The sequence below is a fragment of the Porites lutea genome, chromosome 1 (genome assembly GCF_958299795.1).
Source record: "Porites lutea chromosome 1, jaPorLute2.1, whole genome shotgun sequence".
In the NCBI taxonomy this organism is placed as follows: Eukaryota; Metazoa; Cnidaria; class Anthozoa; order Scleractinia; family Poritidae; genus Porites; species Porites lutea.
Window position 1 is genome coordinate 20,983,594 of NC_133201.1, and position 17,070 is coordinate 21,000,663.

At 38.8% G+C, this 17,070-nt stretch overlaps 2 protein-coding genes across 5 annotated transcripts in view; one reads left to right on the forward strand and one right to left on the reverse strand.

Moving 5' to 3' along the window:
* LOC140946589 (tetratricopeptide repeat protein 4-like) overlaps window positions 1–4,954 on the reverse strand; it is a 38,409-nt gene extending 33,455 nt beyond the window's left edge. Inside the window, exons 1-3 of one of the 4 annotated variants that reach the window (XM_073395728.1) lie at window positions 4,280–4,954; window positions 3,946–4,025; window positions 1,718–1,850 (exon numbers count right to left, since the gene is read on the reverse strand). In XM_073395728.1, the coding sequence (XP_073251829.1) occupies window positions 1,718–1,814 (97 nt within the window). In that variant the 5' untranslated portion in view covers window positions 1,815–1,850; window positions 3,946–4,025; window positions 4,280–4,954. Of the gene's footprint in view, window positions 1–1,717; window positions 1,851–3,945; window positions 4,026–4,150; window positions 4,209–4,279 lie in introns of those variants that run through there. The other 3 variants (XM_073395724.1, XM_073395710.1, XM_073395719.1) reach the window with 3 other exon arrangements.
* Window positions 4,955–13,553: 8,599 nt separating this feature from the next.
* LOC140946617 (uncharacterized) overlaps window positions 13,554–17,070 on the forward strand; it is a 29,974-nt gene continuing 26,457 nt past the window's right edge. Inside the window, exon 1 of the mRNA XM_073395736.1 lies at window positions 13,554–13,702. Coding sequence (XP_073251837.1) covers window positions 13,669–13,702 — 34 coding nt within the window. The 5' untranslated portion in view covers window positions 13,554–13,668. The remainder of the gene's footprint in view (window positions 13,703–17,070) is intronic.

A 17,070-nucleotide genomic window follows, 5' to 3' on the forward strand; every position in this document is an offset into this window, starting at 1 on the left:
TGACAATTTTTCTGACCTGGCGTTACGAACAGAAAATGTTCTTCTCCAGGCAATCGAATCTATTCGAATCTAATGGATACAATGGATTCCATTGGAACGCCTTTTCATCCCCTTATACAACAGGAGTGGAATTTCCTAAGTCTCTCACGAATAGAAAAATGTACTTTTCCATCGGAATCTATTCGTGTCCAATGGATCCGATGGACTCCATCGGAACGACTTTCCACCTCCTCATCCATCATGAGTAAGATTTTTGTAAGTCTCTCACGAATAGAAAATGAACTTTTCCATCGGAATCTATTCGTGTCCAATGGATCCGATGGACTCCATCGGAACGACTTTCTACCCCCTCATCCAACATGAGTGAGATTTTTCTAAGTCTCTCACGAATAGAAAATGAACTTTTCCATCGGAATCTATTCGTTTCCAATGGATCCGATGGACTCCATCGGAACGACTTTCTACCTCCTCATCCATCATGAGTGAGATTTTTGTAAGTCTCTCACGAATAGAAAATGAACTTTTCCATCGGAATCTACTCGTGTCCAATGGATCCGATGGACTCCATCGGAACGACTTTCTACCCCCTCATCCAACATGAGTGGAATTTTTCTAAGTCTCTTACGAGTAGAAAATGAACTTTTCCATGGGAATCTATTCGTGTCCAATGGATCCGATGGACTCCATCGGAATGACTTTCCACCTCCTCATCCATCATGAGTAAGATTTTTGTAAGTCTCTCACGAATAGAAAAATGTGCTTTTCCATCGGAATCTATTCGTGTCCAATGGATCCGATGGACTCCATCGGAATGACTTTCTGGCCCTCATCCAACATGAGTGGAATCTTATTAAGTCTCTAATGAATAGATAATGAAGTTTTCCATCGGAATCTATTCGTGTCCAATGGATCCGATGGACTCCATCGGAACGACTTTCTACCCGCTCATCCAACATGAGTGGAATTTTTCTAAGTCTCTTACGAATAGAAAATGAACTTTTCCATCGGAATCTATTCGTGTCCAATGGATCCGATGGACTCCATCGGAACGACTTTCCACCCCCTCATCCAACATGAGTGGAATTTTTCTAAGTCTCTAACGATTAGAAAATGAACTTTTCCATCGGAATCTATTCGTGTCCAATGGATCCGATGGACTCCATCGGAACGACTTTCCACCCCCTCATCCAACATGAGCGGAATTTTTCTAAGTCTCTCACGAATAGAAAATGAACTTTTCCATCGGAATCTATTCGTGTCCAATGGATCCAATACACTTGGTAGGACTTTACACCACTAGACTTCCGGTTTTCCGATGGAAAGCAGGGGGATACGACTGGATTCTGGTCGACAGTATTGGACAACCCTCGAACTGGTGCAAGACTACATAATAATAAAATTTTGGCAATTTACTGTCATATAGACCACCTACATGTCCGTTTTGAGGTATTTTCAATGTATTTTTTACTGCATGAAGCACTTCTCAATTGTCCGTTGACGGTTTCAAAAGTGTCCGTTGTCCGTCTTGGAGATGTGTCTGTCTTAAACCGAGTATAGTTACAGTAAAATGACCGAGAAACGGCAGGGACTAACATCTGGTGTCCGCCTTATAGAGATGTCTGTTAAGAGAGAGTTGACTGAAAGGAACAAATTCTATTCAAATTCTATTCTCCATTATCGAGACATTAAGTAAAATCAATGGTATGTTTTTTCTCACCTTTTAAAGTGTCATCATCAAACTGCAGCGTTTTGTCTTTGTCAGCAGTTGTGACGTCACTTTCATTTGTGGCCGTGGCTGGTCTTCCAGTTTCCATGAATACTGGTGCTGTGGGTCGATTTAACTTTGTTAGCTGTAACAGATTATTTCAATAACGGGTATCAAAATTTTTTTAGTCGTATTAGCTGCGTATTTGAAATCAAGACCAGTCATAATCTGTCGGAAATTTAAAAAAAAAAACAATTTCGAGAAAATATTTGGAATAACTGAGCAACAACAAAAAGAAATATAGACGCGGTTAGTTTGCAAAAGTAGCCCGGAAAACGCAGAATGGACTCGCCTGGGGCCCGTTTCTCGAAAGTCCCGGTAACTTTTCGGGCCCGAAATCAAACATTCAAATCGAAATATAAAGAATAAGAGCGAGTGTCCTGGCCAGCAAACTACTCCATTTTGTTTCATTAACTGATAGTTTTATCATGTTAGATGCAAAGCTATTGAAACCTCTGTCTGGCATGTAAACCAAAACAGCTTTACGGGCCCGTTAATTATCGGGACTTTCGAGAAACGAGCTCCTGGTTTGCAAGCGTAACCCGGAAGGACGCAAGGCAGCCACATCTAACCTATATACAAAAAACAACAAGGTATGGTCGCTAATAGACTGCAAAACAGTCGGTTTTTTTCTCAAAATCAGTGCTTATATATCAACAACAAAATAAGTAACTGCAAAACATTTTCCTCGCTAACTGTTATTAAAGAGAAAACAACGTGATATAGAAGAACAGACGATCAAGCAGAATAATGAGAATTACAACGGACGGAATTCCACATCATAGAGCTTTTTTAGCGTATGTAAACACCGAAACTTAGCTGTTGTGTCTTTTCTCTGATCATTTTTAAAAACACAGGCGAGAAATACGGAAAATATCCTCTGTGAACGAAACCGAACAAAAAATCACTCGAACTCAACCAACCCAATCGTTCGACTGTTGATCGATTGGTTTGGTTAGTAATCTAACATAATCGAACTGGAACTTTTCGGTGAGTTCGATTAGTTAGATCACTAAACTCATTCGAGCCAACCGATCTAAGTAGACATAAATAGACGCGATTACTTCGATTTTGTCCGGGAGAAAGGCAAAACGTTTACGGCTATCGTTAGTTTCCTTCAGAGCTGGACCCTCACCCTATTCCTATCAAACAGCAAACTTTCACCCACCGATAGACCGCCACCGAAAGAGCACTCGTGGTGGCCCTTAACCGCAAAATCAAGAATTGCTAGTTTTGACGCTGGGTTTCACATTATCCGCCGTCTCTGACATCTTGCCTGTGTACTCGTGTTTGACATTGAAAGCACACATTTGGCAACATATTTGACCTCAACGACTTGTTTGAAACTCAGAGATGAAACTGATTTTATGTTCGATCGTTAAATAGTTCGATCTCTGATCGTTTGAGTGTTCGTTTTTTTTGGGGGGGGGAAGGGGGGGTGATGAGTTCGATTACTTTCAACTTCCGAACCTAATCAAAGTCAATCGAACGATTGAGTTCGATTACCTAACGTATTTTACGTAGGATTCAAATACTATCTGCTCCCCCACCCCCGGGACTATCTGATACTTCCTGTTTCACTTTCGCTGAAGAAGTAAGCAGCGTTATGGGCAATTTTGACCTCGTCTTTCCGGCTGTCAGTTTTCTTCCGATTACAATTCCACATCCATTTTGCTATAAGTCGACCTTGGAAGTCAAAATTAAACGAAGCAAATGTAGGGGTAGAAAAGCCAAACTAGACACAGAAGCTGTTTTCCAAAAAAAAGAAGTCTCGCTCGGCTCCTGACCGTGATTGTGCAATAATTCCACAGGGATCGCACACAATCTGTTTTTTTAACCGACTGTATTTTATAGTAAATGTACTCTACCGTTTGCTTCATCTGTTGCGAAATATGGCTAAATATGTGCGTGAATCAATGCTAAATAAACGTTGTGTTACCTTACCTACGGTAAATTGGCGTCCTTGTGCCTCAGAAGTTTTCAAAACAGCGATTTTGAAGGATTTTGAGTTCGCTGTTTGCTGAGTCTCCTTCTATCAGTTCACGACCTCGACCAATTCACTTTCTTCAAAATTACTGTTACAAATGTTTTTTTTTTTTTAATGTCAAGTCCAGTAACAGAAAGAAAACCTCTGCTTAATACTCTAAAACACCACTTCTCGTTTACAGACTGCTGCTTACCTTCGGTGTGAACGGGGTGGGAACAAATGATCTTTCAAGCGTAGATCAATTCAGTGAAGAGAGTCAATTATTCTGTATCCCTGGAACAATAAATCATGATAAATGCGCACATTAAGAAGTAAATGCGTTTAAGATAAAGCACAAATCAGCTTGGGTAGATGCAGCAGTTTCGTAGGAAGTAACCAGTACGCTTAATGAAAGTTACCTTGATCGAACATGAACAAAAATTCAATTCTCTAGCTGCATTAAGAGCGACGCATACCTATATAACCCATATATGGCAGTGCCCCCGAGGGTACTTCAAGTTCTAGACGATAGAAGACACATGACGTACCACGGATTTCAAGATTGTCTTTATCATCCTGTTAGGCAATTGAGTAATTTATAAGAAAACTGAAATGATCATGGACTGTACCGAAATTCCTTGGAGAGTTCCCTTCCGCCACTTTTATAACATTTATAAATTCCTATTTTTCTGAGAATCACTGACGTAATGTAACACTGCTCTATGCATTTTCTCTTTTAAGTGATCATTTTGTTAACTCTCATAACTATTTCTCTTGGCAACGTATGGATATTGTTAGGAGAAAATTGTTGTTGGTCACTATTGGGACTTAAAGGTTAAGTACAGTTTTGTTGATTTACTGCTTTTAATTCCCCACCCATTTGTGTTGAGTTCAATTACGTTCAATTTCTGAACCCAATCGAAGTCCGTTGTACGATTGAGTTCGATTAACTAAACGTATTTTACGTGGGATTCAAATACTATCTGTTCCCCCACCCCCGGGACTATCTGATACTTCCTGTTTCACTTTCGCTGTTGAAGTGAGCAGCGTTAAGTGCAATTTTGACCTCGTCTTTCCGACTTTGCTTCCGATGACAATTCCACGTCCATTTTGCTATTAGTCGACCTTGGAAGCAACTGTAGTGGTAGAAAAGCCAAACTAGACACAGAAGCTGTTTTCCTAGAAAAATGAGGCCCCGCTCGACTCCAGACCGTGTGCTTCCACACAATCTGTTTGTGTAACCGACTGTATTGTGATTTTATAGTGAATGTACTGGATTTACCGTTTGCTTCATCTGTTGCGATATATCGCTAAATATGTGTATGTGCGTGGATCAATGCTAAATAAACGTTGTGTTACCTTACCTACGGTAAATTGGCGTCCTTGTGCCTCAGAAGTTTTCAAAACAGCGATTTTGAAGGATTTTGAGTTCGCTGTTTACTGTCTTCTTCTATCAATTCACGACGTCGACTAATTCACTTTCTTCAAAATTACTACACTGTATTACAATTTTTTTTTTTTTTAATGTTAAGTCCAGTAACAATTTTTTTAAAGAAACAAAACCTCTGCTTAATCAAAAACACCACTTCTCGTTTACAGACTGCTGCTTACCTTCGGTGTGAACGGGGTGGGAACAAATGATCTTTCAAGCGTAGATCAATTCAGTGAAGAGAGTCGATTATTCTGTATCCCTGGAACAATAAATCATGATAAATGTGCATACAAAGAAGTAATTGCGTTTAAGATAAAGCACAAATCAGCTTGGGTAGATGCAGCAGTTTCGTAGGAAGTAATCAGTATTCTTAATGAAAGTTACCTTGATCGAACATGAACAAAAATTCAACACTGCAGCTGCATTTAAGAGCAGCGCATACCTATATAACCCATATATGGCAGTGCCCCCGAGGGTACTTTACGTTCTAGACGATAGAAGACACATGACGTACCACGGATTTCAAGATAGTCTTTATCATCCTGTTAGGCAACTGAGTAATTTATAAGAAAACTGAAATGATAATCGACTGTATACCGAAATTCCTTAGGGAGTTCCCTTCCGCCGCTTTTATAACATTTATAAATTCCTATTTTTCTGAGAATCACTGACGTAATGTAACACTGCTCTATGCATTTTCTCTTTTAAGTGATCATTTTATTAACTCCCATAACTATTTCCCTTGGCAACATATGGATATGGTTAGGAGAAAACTGATGTTGGTCACTATTGGGACTTAAATGGTTAAGTACAGTTTTGTTGATTCACTGCCTTATTTCCTCACCCATTTCCTCATTAAAGATACCCTTTTCAGAGAATTTTATTACAAGCGTTTGAGAAATATTTACGCACAAATGGCACAATGTCAGTCAGTTGTAACAGGATTGTCACCAGCCTGCATAACAGGCGTGATTTTTTCGCCTTTTTCAGGCAAGCGAAGGAAAGCGTAGCCTGCGGACACAGACGTATTTCCGGTGATCGTTTCTCTTCACCCGAAAAGTAACTTTGCGGGTGGAGAGAAGCGACGACCGGAAATATGTCTGTGTCCGCAGGCCAAGGCCAGCGCAAAGCGAGCGAGGAGCGCTATATAGAAGGCTTAGAATGCAGGCTAGATTGTCACGCACTGAGCCACAGGGAGCGGAGGAGTCATTTGTGACCTCGGTTATAGTTAAAGTTTACAGTTGATACCGCGAATCGCCTTTGTTTTACTGTAGAATCGAGCTAAACGTCATGTGATCGTGTAATAAACCTGCCTAAGATACCGTAAAATTCCGAAAATAAGCCCCGGGGCTTATATTTTTCAAAGGCCCTTTTTGAGGGGCGTATGTTTGGAGGGGTTTATATTCGGAGAGGCTTACCTACGGAGGGAAATTTGCGTTTCAAAATCGACTGGGCTAGCCTTATAGTTGGAAGTAAATTTAACGTTTTTGCGTTGTTTTACTTTGTATTTGAAGGCAATTTTCCAAGTACAAGCCCCCGGGGGGCTTATATTTGGAGGAACTTATACATGGAGGGGCTTATTTTCGGAATTTTACAGTATTAGCCAATGCTCCGGAAAACCGCTGAAGGAAATGACTGTGGACTAGAGAGAATGAGCTACATCATTCTCTCTTGCTGCAGACGAATAACAGCGGCTAAGGCACTTCGTGCCTCCGTCGGAAACTCGTTTTCCAAATACGTCGTCCTTTGGGTGACATTCGTTCCCACCGAGCATTATCTGGAGCATTATATAATATTCCACAAGGTTTGTAACACGATCGCATGACGGTTTGATCGGTCAAGTTCATCTTCGACTCTACAGTAAACAGTAAAGTCAGCGATTCGAGCTATAAATGTCTGTAAAATTTAACCACAACCAAGGTTACGAATAACTCCTCTGCGCCTTGTGACTGAGCAACATATTCATTACATTAACCTTCCAGGAACCCGTTTCTCGAAAGTCCTGGTAAATTTTCGGGCCCGAAAAGCTGTTCTATGTTTGCTGTGTTTGCATTCAAGATCAAAGTTTCAATAATTTTGATAGCCTGCGTAGTATGGCGGTTTTGTCGAGCCGGGCGCACGAGCGGCGAGGCCGCGAAAAGGCGAAGCCGCGAAATTCGCGCGCGAGAACGAGCGGCGAAGCCCAATCCAATCTCCTCGCTGTTTCTCTTCCCTCGCCCGCCTTTATTACTTAGCGCGCCCAACCAAAACCGCCATGCTGCGCAGGCTATAATTTTGAACACTATGACACAATACAACTATCAGCAAGCGAAGATGAATTGACTGTGAGCTAGGAACCATGCTACGATTCAACAGGTTTTGATTTTTAAATTTTGCCGTCGGGCCTGAAAAGTTACCGGGCCTTTCGAGCAACGAGCCACAGTTTTTGCATCAATAATATAAACCCAATTGCTTTTTGGGGGCCATGTACTTCCATTTTATGCGTATCTTGTACGCTAAATGATCGGAACTATCTGACACTTCTGTTTCGCTGTCGGTGAAGAGCAGCATAATGTGCAAATTATGACTCCCTTTCTCTGCTTCCGATTACAATTTCACATCCACTTTGTTATAATTCGACCTTGGAAGACAAAATCAAACGAAGCAAATGTAGTGGAAACCAAACTCGACAGAGAGGCTATTTTTAGAAACCCGAAGCTTCGCGCGCTCTCCATTTGCCAATCTTGACCATCGATTTACGACGTCATACTTATTCACTTTCTACAAAATTATTGTTTAAAAGGGTAATTGGTAAACTAGAAACAACTGACAAACGTAGATCAATGTACAGAGTGAATGATTTTGTATCCCTAAAACAATAAAAGCGGATAAACAACATTTGCGTTTAAGATGAAGCACAATTCAGCTTAGATAGAATGACTTAGTCCACGCAGCAGTTTCCTAGGAAGTTACCAGTGTGGTCAGTATGCTTTATGAAAGACAACTTGATCGAAGATGAACAAAAATTCAATTTGAACCGTGAAAAGAATAGGGCAGACGCTACGCTCACGTGGCTATTATAGCTGATTTCGTATTCTCTGCTGCTGCATTCACTTAGTACTCCGAGGCTACTTCTTGATGATGGGCTAGCAGTAAAGGCTGCAAACCCAAATCTGCTACAGACAGCCCAGGGTCGATACAGTGAACCTTCACCCACGAAAGTAATGAGGGTACTTCCCGGGGAAACAAACGAAAGTTCTCATGTAAATTCTTCCTTTGGTTCCAGGAAATTTGAACAGCTGCAGACCACGTGAGTGATAACGATCTAGAGAATAAACTAAAGACTAGTGCTATCCTCGTGATATCCTAATAATTCTCAAGGTTTGTCTTATTTTACAATGAAAATCAAGAGAAGGCTCGGTCAATCTTCTCTCAGAGGGAATTTATGATGATAACAATAATAATAATGACGATGATGATGATGATGTCTAATTTTTTGACTAACATCAACAACATATAGTAGAACCCCGGTAACTCGAACTCTGAAGGGAAACGAAAAACAGTTCTAGTTATCGCGGTAAATTTCAGTGACATTGTGATCAAGGGAAAGGAAATTTAGTTCGAGTTAGCGGGGAATTCGAGTTCTCGAGGTTCTACCGTATTACACATTTTTTAAACCTGATAATAGGCTCGATTTCCGAACCTGACCCAAAAAACAGGCGAAACAATTTCCCACTCCAGAAACAATGAGGGAATGGGTACAAGATTTCTGCGCAACGATTTCTGGGAACTTTTAGGAGGGCAAATGTCGATGGTTTTCAAAATATAAAACGCCAAACTGATCCTGACGGCAAGGCGATGAACAAGTAAGCAAAAGAATGAAACAAAAAAAACGTATCATACAAATTTGCCCTATATTTCGCTTTGAAAGATATACCGTCTTCAGGGGCTTCTTCATTAGCTTGTACCCGTTCCGCACATGTAGGTTCTGGAGTGTGGCAGCCACGTTTTGTGTCGTCACGCAACGCTCCTCCTCTCGACTCTCGAAGTTAAGTTTTGCCCGTGGTGGAGGCTATCAAGCCTTGGTATAAACTTGAGTACTTAAAATGGAGGAAAGTAAGCTTAGTATTTAGTTGTATAATACCTCTTTCTCGACGTATCGTAATATTAAAAAATTGAAGCGTTCTATTCTTTCTCTCAGCAAAAACTGCCTTTAGGGTGGTCACGTGTGTGATGTGGTATTTTCCAAAGTAAAGAATCATCATTCTTACGTTTCTTTGCCTTGAGAAGATTAATATTGTAGGTAAATACAGGTTTTTTGTGGTGTTATGATTCAAATTTGTTCCCACGGTTTTTACGTGGAGGTGAGGTTGCCTATGAATTATGATTCAGGTACCGTATTTATTCTAATAAGCGCCCTACCTCGAATTAGCGTCTACCCCGGATAAGCGCCCATCCTAAAGGCAGGAAAAGTTAATAACCGCCCAGCCTCCAGTAAGCACCCACTCCCACCCCACCCCCCTCCCCCTCCCACTCAAACTCAAATAAGCTGTATCTGCTTCTCGGACGACTGACCCATTTGCCGACGTTACTATGTAGGACATCGAGGAGGCAGCACCAGAGAATTCACTTGTTGACTTGATTGACATTTGATTGAGATTTGATTGAAATTGAAATTGAATAAGTACTAATACGAGACTTCCCCGAAGACGGAGTTTTCTTAAGAGTATTTTACAGAAACCTTGCTTTGTTACATCTTCGAGTTTTATTATTGTCATTTATTGGTTTGTTGCAAAATAAACATACTACACTTGCTAGAAATGGGGAAATTTAATAAGCGCCTAGCCTGGAACAACCGCCCACTCTCAAGGTCCAAAACTTTAATAAGCGCCCAGGGCGGTTAATCAAATAAATACAGTATTCTTTTATAAAGGTGAATTCCTCTAGACTCCTGTAATTCGTTTCAACGGGAGAACTGACGTGTAGGACTCTTTAAAAGCGTTTGTTAAATGGACTGTAAAATGACATAGTTTCGTTACGTCACGTTACCGATTTTACCTCGGGTTTATTCTCAAGGTAGTAATGTCCTCTGCTGCTACGTCGTCATTGAAGATGACGTAGGTATTCTGAGGACGAGGTTCGACTTTCTGATTATCTTTCAATTTCTAGTGACTATGACGTAAATGAAAACCGCAAACTAACAAAAAAAACTTTGAAAGAACCAAGAAACCTTGAAACAACATAACCAGGTGCAGTGAAGAAATCAAACAGTACTAGAATGTAAATTTTATTGCAAGAAACGTCAAATTATTTCATAATTGACGTGATATCCCCGTACTAATTCGTGAAAATGCTCGTTTTGTCAGTTGGCATTCCCTAATTAAAAGTCCCACCGAAAAACACGTTTAATTTCGAGTTTAATTGTCTCAGGTACATTTAAAACTCAACATTTTCCTGAAATGTGGTGGTGACGTATGTCTGTCATATATCTGATATATAGATGTTGCCGCCCTTCATACCTCATAGTGGCTTGTTTTAGAAACATTTTAATATCACCGGGCCAAAGAAAAAGGGAAAAAAATTTGAACGTCATGCTGATAGCGATATAGCAAGCATTGGCGTAAAAATAACTACGAGTCTTAAGTTATCCACTCATTTCTTTATTTAACAGTTCTGTTCATCGCTGTAATTTTTGTCCCATTATCAATTTGCAACAATGCTTAACTCGTTTTAAAACCTCGTTTACACGGGTCCGGGCAAATTTTGGAACGGACTTATTTTTTACCTGTCCAAACTGTTTACAAACTTGTACGGTTCCGAAAAACGAAAAGCGCTGGATCCATGCAAGGTTTTGTCCGTTCAAAAATTTGTGTTGGCCTGTGTAAACAGCGTCTAAAAACTCTAACGTAAAGCACGGTATGAAGTGCTGAGTTTTTGTCAACTACAAATTTTATTAGCACAACTGAAAGCTCAAGTTAAAACTTACTTGAATTCCCTGGATGTAAAGCTAGCCTGGTTTAGTTTTCTTTTACTGACTTTTCATTTTGTTGGTGTGAACGGGGCATAAGTTTCTTTATTTTTGTTGTTTTTATGTTACAGACAGAAATACCTTGGCACCTGGATAATACGGACGCGTCACCGAGTAAGATTTATGCCATACGGTCTTCTGCATTATCCGGGTGTACGTGTGATGAAACGGGCTCTCAGAAAAAAACGCGCGGGCACATGTTTTATCGATAAAGACTAACTCAAAAATTTTGAAGAGAATGTTGTTTGATCTCGTAACTGTAACTTTAACAAGTTCATCCTAAAGAAAAATCAAGATCATCATAGTCTCAGACTAAAATTACCTTTTAAGTATTGTTCTCGAAATACCACAATGGACTCTGCTACTTAATTACTAAGTACTGACGGGTTTAGTTTGCGACTCAGCCAGGTGCTCTGAGTATTAGACATGCAGTAACTTTGAAACTCAAGAGGCCATTCTCCGTTTTTGTTAGGTTTTCACTGGTAAGATATCCAGTCAAAGACAGTGCTCATACAAAGTGTCGGCGTAATGCGAGGTTGACGATATATGGACATTTAATACTCGAGACGTAGAAAAGTGTCCATTGTCCATATTAACCGGTGTCCGTACTCAGAGGGTTAATTTTAGAGAAAACATATCAGCTTTTTTTCGGGACAAACGACTTTAAACTTGATGCAAGTTGACCATCACATGGCGTAGTTTAAATGTATGGAAAATCATGAATGTCAAAACGAAAAGCTAAAATAATGAACGGTGGAGTATAAAAGCAAATACAGGGGAAAACTTGTCTCGAGGCGGCAACCTGGAAAGAGATTATTTTTTTGCGAAGTATTCCACGAATTCATAAAACGCGTCCTATATGGCTAGGGCGAAATAAAGTTGTTCATTGGTTCAGTCAGGTTCGAGAAAAAGCATCTTAAAATTAATCAGCAATAAATTGTTGTGTTCTTCGAAGATTTTACTTAAAGCGTTTTCAATAAATGATATGTCTGATATGAAATGTTGATCAGCGATTGCAACCGTCTAGAAATATTCGTCTACACTCACTACAAAAGCAAAAGCCACCATGCCTGGAACCAAGATTTAGCTAATAGCCAGAAGGACTTAGCCATTCTTAAGAACATAAGTTCTTTCCATGGTTTACTTAAAGGTATTCTTAAAGTTAGAAAATCAACGACAAGGTGACAGACTTTCAGAAGTGTTCTGTTTTATCTATGAGATTTCATTCCCCATTCAAGTAGAAATATGCGCGAGGAAGAAAAGAATTATTATTTAACTGGCAATCATCTTTTCATATTTCGCTACATATTTAGCTCAGTTCTGTTTGTCAACAACGCTTCGCGCCAAAGTAAAGCGATGGCGGCAAGTCAAGAGGCAGACTATAACCGACATCAGATTTTCAGTTCGAAAACTTAGAACTTTTTAGTATATTTTCAACAAGTTTAGTAATTAACAGCGTACTGGTAACTTTCAACTGAGAGAATTGAAAACTAAAGAACCTTAGCTTTGACGTACAGCTTAGCTTAGCTTTTGAAAATTACTCTCTCCGACTTGTAATACGGAGCTGTAAAGATTTAATGAGGGTAAGAAATATTCGCATTCTATCATTCTATTTATTTGTTCCTTTCTTCTGCAAACTACAGAGATGACGGAAATGATAATAATAATAATAATAATAATAATAATAATAATAATAATAATAATAATAATAATAATAAAAGAAGATGGTCCCTTTGAACTGAGATAAATAAATGCGGGGAGAATTTGTTATAATTCTCTTGAAATCATTCAGTCTGTAAGCGCACGGCGGTTGCCACAGTGCACTTAAAGAGCTCTTGTTTCCACAAATGTCTCGACGTGGATTTCTAGTTCCTGAAAAGCATGGAAATACGCCTTGTTTTGTGGTACCAAGACTTAAACGAACAACAATTGAATTTTTTAATCAAAACAGACGATATTTTCAGGTTTTTCAATTAGAAATACACGAAACAGGTAGGGTTAGCTACATAATTTCCCAAATGACAAGACTAAAGACTATTTCAATCTAAGTAATTCAACTTTATTACACAAATATTTAAAACCTTTATTTAGTCGAAATCCATGTCTACTATAGCTCATTATTTCTCTTGTTATTAAAGTGTTTTATTTCTAACTTATTAATAGAAATCCAAAAATAGAAAAAACAATAAAGCTATTTTAAACTTGCGTAGGACTCGACTTCATGTGATAACCGCGCCAATGTTCTCTTCCTAAACAGGCGCCTAGTAGCCGCTTCAGGTGCTTAAGTTGGCGCGTGTTTCAAGTGGTGACCACATTCCACGCACAAATACTGAATAAATGAGGAGCGTTGTATCAGAAAAAGCAGCATATGACTGTCTTGTGGCCATCATAAGCGATGACATCCTTAGTGTTGACCTTTATTCTGTTTCAATCGTACCATCAGCTTTTTCGACGGAAAGCGTTACTTATCTGACCTGTAAGAGTTACCTATCGCGTCCATGGGTAAACCGGGAAAGAAAAAATATAATATGCGTAAGTAGTAATTTAAACGATTTAAACAACTGTGCAAGTTATCAGTAAATATATATGACGGTGATATCCAAGAATTAGAAGGCAGATTCATGCTGTCGGATTAGTCTACTGAAGTCGGCTTTGAAAGTTGCTCATTCTTGAAAACGTTAAACTCAGTGTTTGCCATTTCGATACATTACCAATCGGCTTAAAAAGTTAAAATTGTATCAAGTCATAGTTACAGACTTGAATTCGTGGTTACGTGAACTGGACTATTAAAATCTAATGATTTATCAAAATGTTCAAGTTTGAGCGATTAAAAACAGGATGCCCAATGTTTGCAACTAAAACCAAAAAGGTCCAATATTTTTGTTACATAAAATATGATTCATAATATTGGTGCTTTTTTTTTTTCCTGTGCACTAATCTACTCGTATTTTTTTGCTAACACGTGCTCCATAACAAGTCGTGCAATGATTTAAACGTGATTCTTTGAACATCCTGTTTTGGTTAATTCTCTATTTTTATAAGAGTGGAGGCGTTTTAAACAATTTGAAAACAAAGTCATTGTTTCTTTCGTGTTCTAATATTTCTCTTTGTATTATCTTACATCACGTTTGTGACTTTTGTCACGAGTCGACACGAACTTTATTAGTAGGTTGCCCTCTCCAAGATTTCCACTAGATTTAGAGAGCTTGAATGTTAATTATCACGATAAAGACCACATAGAACATTTTATGATCTAATAACATAATACTTATATTGTAATTATTTCAGGTAGTTAGTGAAATTAAATTCTAAACTGCAAATCAAAATTCCATTCAGTTTATTCGCCATGCACTTTCAACAACTTAACGATAAAAATCGTCATCATACAGCTGTAGATTCAAATTTATTGGTTTGGAGCAGAAAACACAACAACGTTACGATTACACTGCAAAAACGTATATTTAATAGCAGAAAAAAGATTCCTTAAAACGTACAGCTAGAAATTCCAGATAACCGTCCCATTTGGCTGATTTTTCTTTTAAGGTTTTTACCTTGCGAGCAGATCTTTTCTCTTTGCATGGCTTTTAACGTTTACGAAGTTCCTTGACGCGTAGTTGGCTTTTTTCCGCCCAAACAAACCCTCTATTCGACAGATTAGCGACGCGAACGACTTCGTAGATGTTAAAAGCCATGCATGCAGGAGAGAAACCTCTGCTCGTCGCAAGGCCTGCTCTCAAGGTAGAAACGTTTCTTCATTTAACTCCAATTTACACTATAGTTTGACTTAAAAACTAAGATAAAAGTTGCAAATTAAAAGCCATTAAAATAAAATGGTCACACTAGCCTGCAAACAGGAATAGCTAATCTGATCTTATCTGAGCACCTAAATTTTGGTCATTTGTAACAGTCAGTTACATTCAAATAGGATAGAAAAAGATTTTAAAGGCGATTTGCTTGGTCAGAGTTTTCTTTATATAAATTTCCAGTTTAAATCGGGTAGTCTGTTATTTTAGTATCCAACTTTTGGATTTCCTTTTGTATTTATTATGGCTTTTTTAAACCCAGTATTCTCTTCCTGACTTTCCCCCTTTGATTTCCGCTTTTGAGTGGTTTTCTATTCAATATAAACTTACCAATACTGACTGGAAATGCGTATTAAAAGGAAACCGTTGTTCTCATTTCTATACTCGAAAAGAGGTATTATTGAGTCTGTGGTTTAACAACTCGTTCCGCGTTTTTTATTGAATCAATACGGATCAGTTCGGCTATGTTACCAGCGACAATGCCAGATAACCATCCCGAATGAGAAATCGCGCAACCCAACCTAAGGCACCTAAGGATTCCAGAAGTCGTTTCCTAGCCATTCAAGACATTTTCAATTTATACCAAACTATAACGGAACTTCAATTTTTGGCTGGAAGAAAAGGCAGATACTTTAGGTGTAAGACAGAAGGTAAAACCGCCAAACTTTACTACCAAGCATAACTCGGCAAGTAATCGCTAGACACTTCAAGACAAACTAATAACTCTATTTTCACCGGTAACTCTTTAAGTACGTCAAGTCCAAATCTAAATTCTTGCTTGAAGTGAAAGCCTTGCTATTTTGATGTTTTGTGTAATTATAAACTAGAGTCTCTAGACACATAATATCATGCTTAATCGGCATAATAATGTTTATTTTACGTTAGTTTTAATTTAGTACCTTTAGCCTTAATGACTCAGTATGGCCTTTAAACAGGTGGGCACGTTTTCATGCGTTTTAAAAGGTTTTACTCAGTACGATAACCTTCTCATTTAACTAAAAACGTTTTAAAACCTAATAAGAAAAGCTCAGCGCAGAGAATGCTCAACAACCAACCCTTGTTCGAACTGTTATCAAAAACGCCCGTGGATTTTAGGGCAACAGAGTTCATTGAAAGGATTAATTCTAGTTTTTCATGCATTATTAATAACTACTATATCACTTAAAAGTATGATCAGCGAAATATCAAGGGAGGAAAAGGCCCAAAATGAGCCAAATTTTACCGAAATTAGGAAGAGTGAAAAGTACTTTCCTAAATAGTTTATTATCCAAAAGTTATACGTCGGGGCACTTTTGCCCCGAGGAGTATTTTCTTGTTTCAGGACAGGCGCGTCCAGAAAGAATCTAAAATTAGAAATTTTTATTGAGTATATTGTATTCAAGTATGGCGTCTTTTGTTCTCGAAGCTGCCCATCGGTGGAATTTTTAGGCGCGGCAGTGTTTAGGGAGGATTTAATGAGGACCCAGCACTCTATTAAAATGCCACCAACTACTCTAGAACTGTATTGTTGACTAAGTATTCAATCAACATTTCCCAACAATCCCATAATATCTCATCTCTCACAAATGGTCGATCTTCAGAAAGAATTGGCGACAGCTTTGTTGGGAATTTTGGAGACGTTCAAGTGTGTAAGACTGTTAGGGGGAAGTAAAAGATTAGACTTGCGAACTTCACTACCGAGTAGGAAATTAACTGTATAAACTATACCTTTTGGCGTCGCATATACCTATAGAACTTATTTAAGGAAGAATACCTCGGGGCTTTTTCGATGGTCAGGTGAGTTCCTCTTTCAATAAGGAACTTAGGCATTGCACCATCGATGGGAACAGTAACAAAAACGTCATCACCCGTGTTATTTCAAATCTGGTCACTATGATTATTCCACCTCGTTCAACTTTTCTGGAGTTGAATTCTAATGGGTTACATGTTCGGGTAAAAAGAGAAAATCGCTGTCTTGTGTTAACTATTAAATAAAGGAAGTTTTACATCGTCCACTTGTAGCGCGGTGACGGCAAACTGAAGAGTGATGTACAAAAAAAAAAAAAGAAAAAGTGTGCTGCACGTGTAAAGTTGCATGTTAGTCAAATCTATATATAT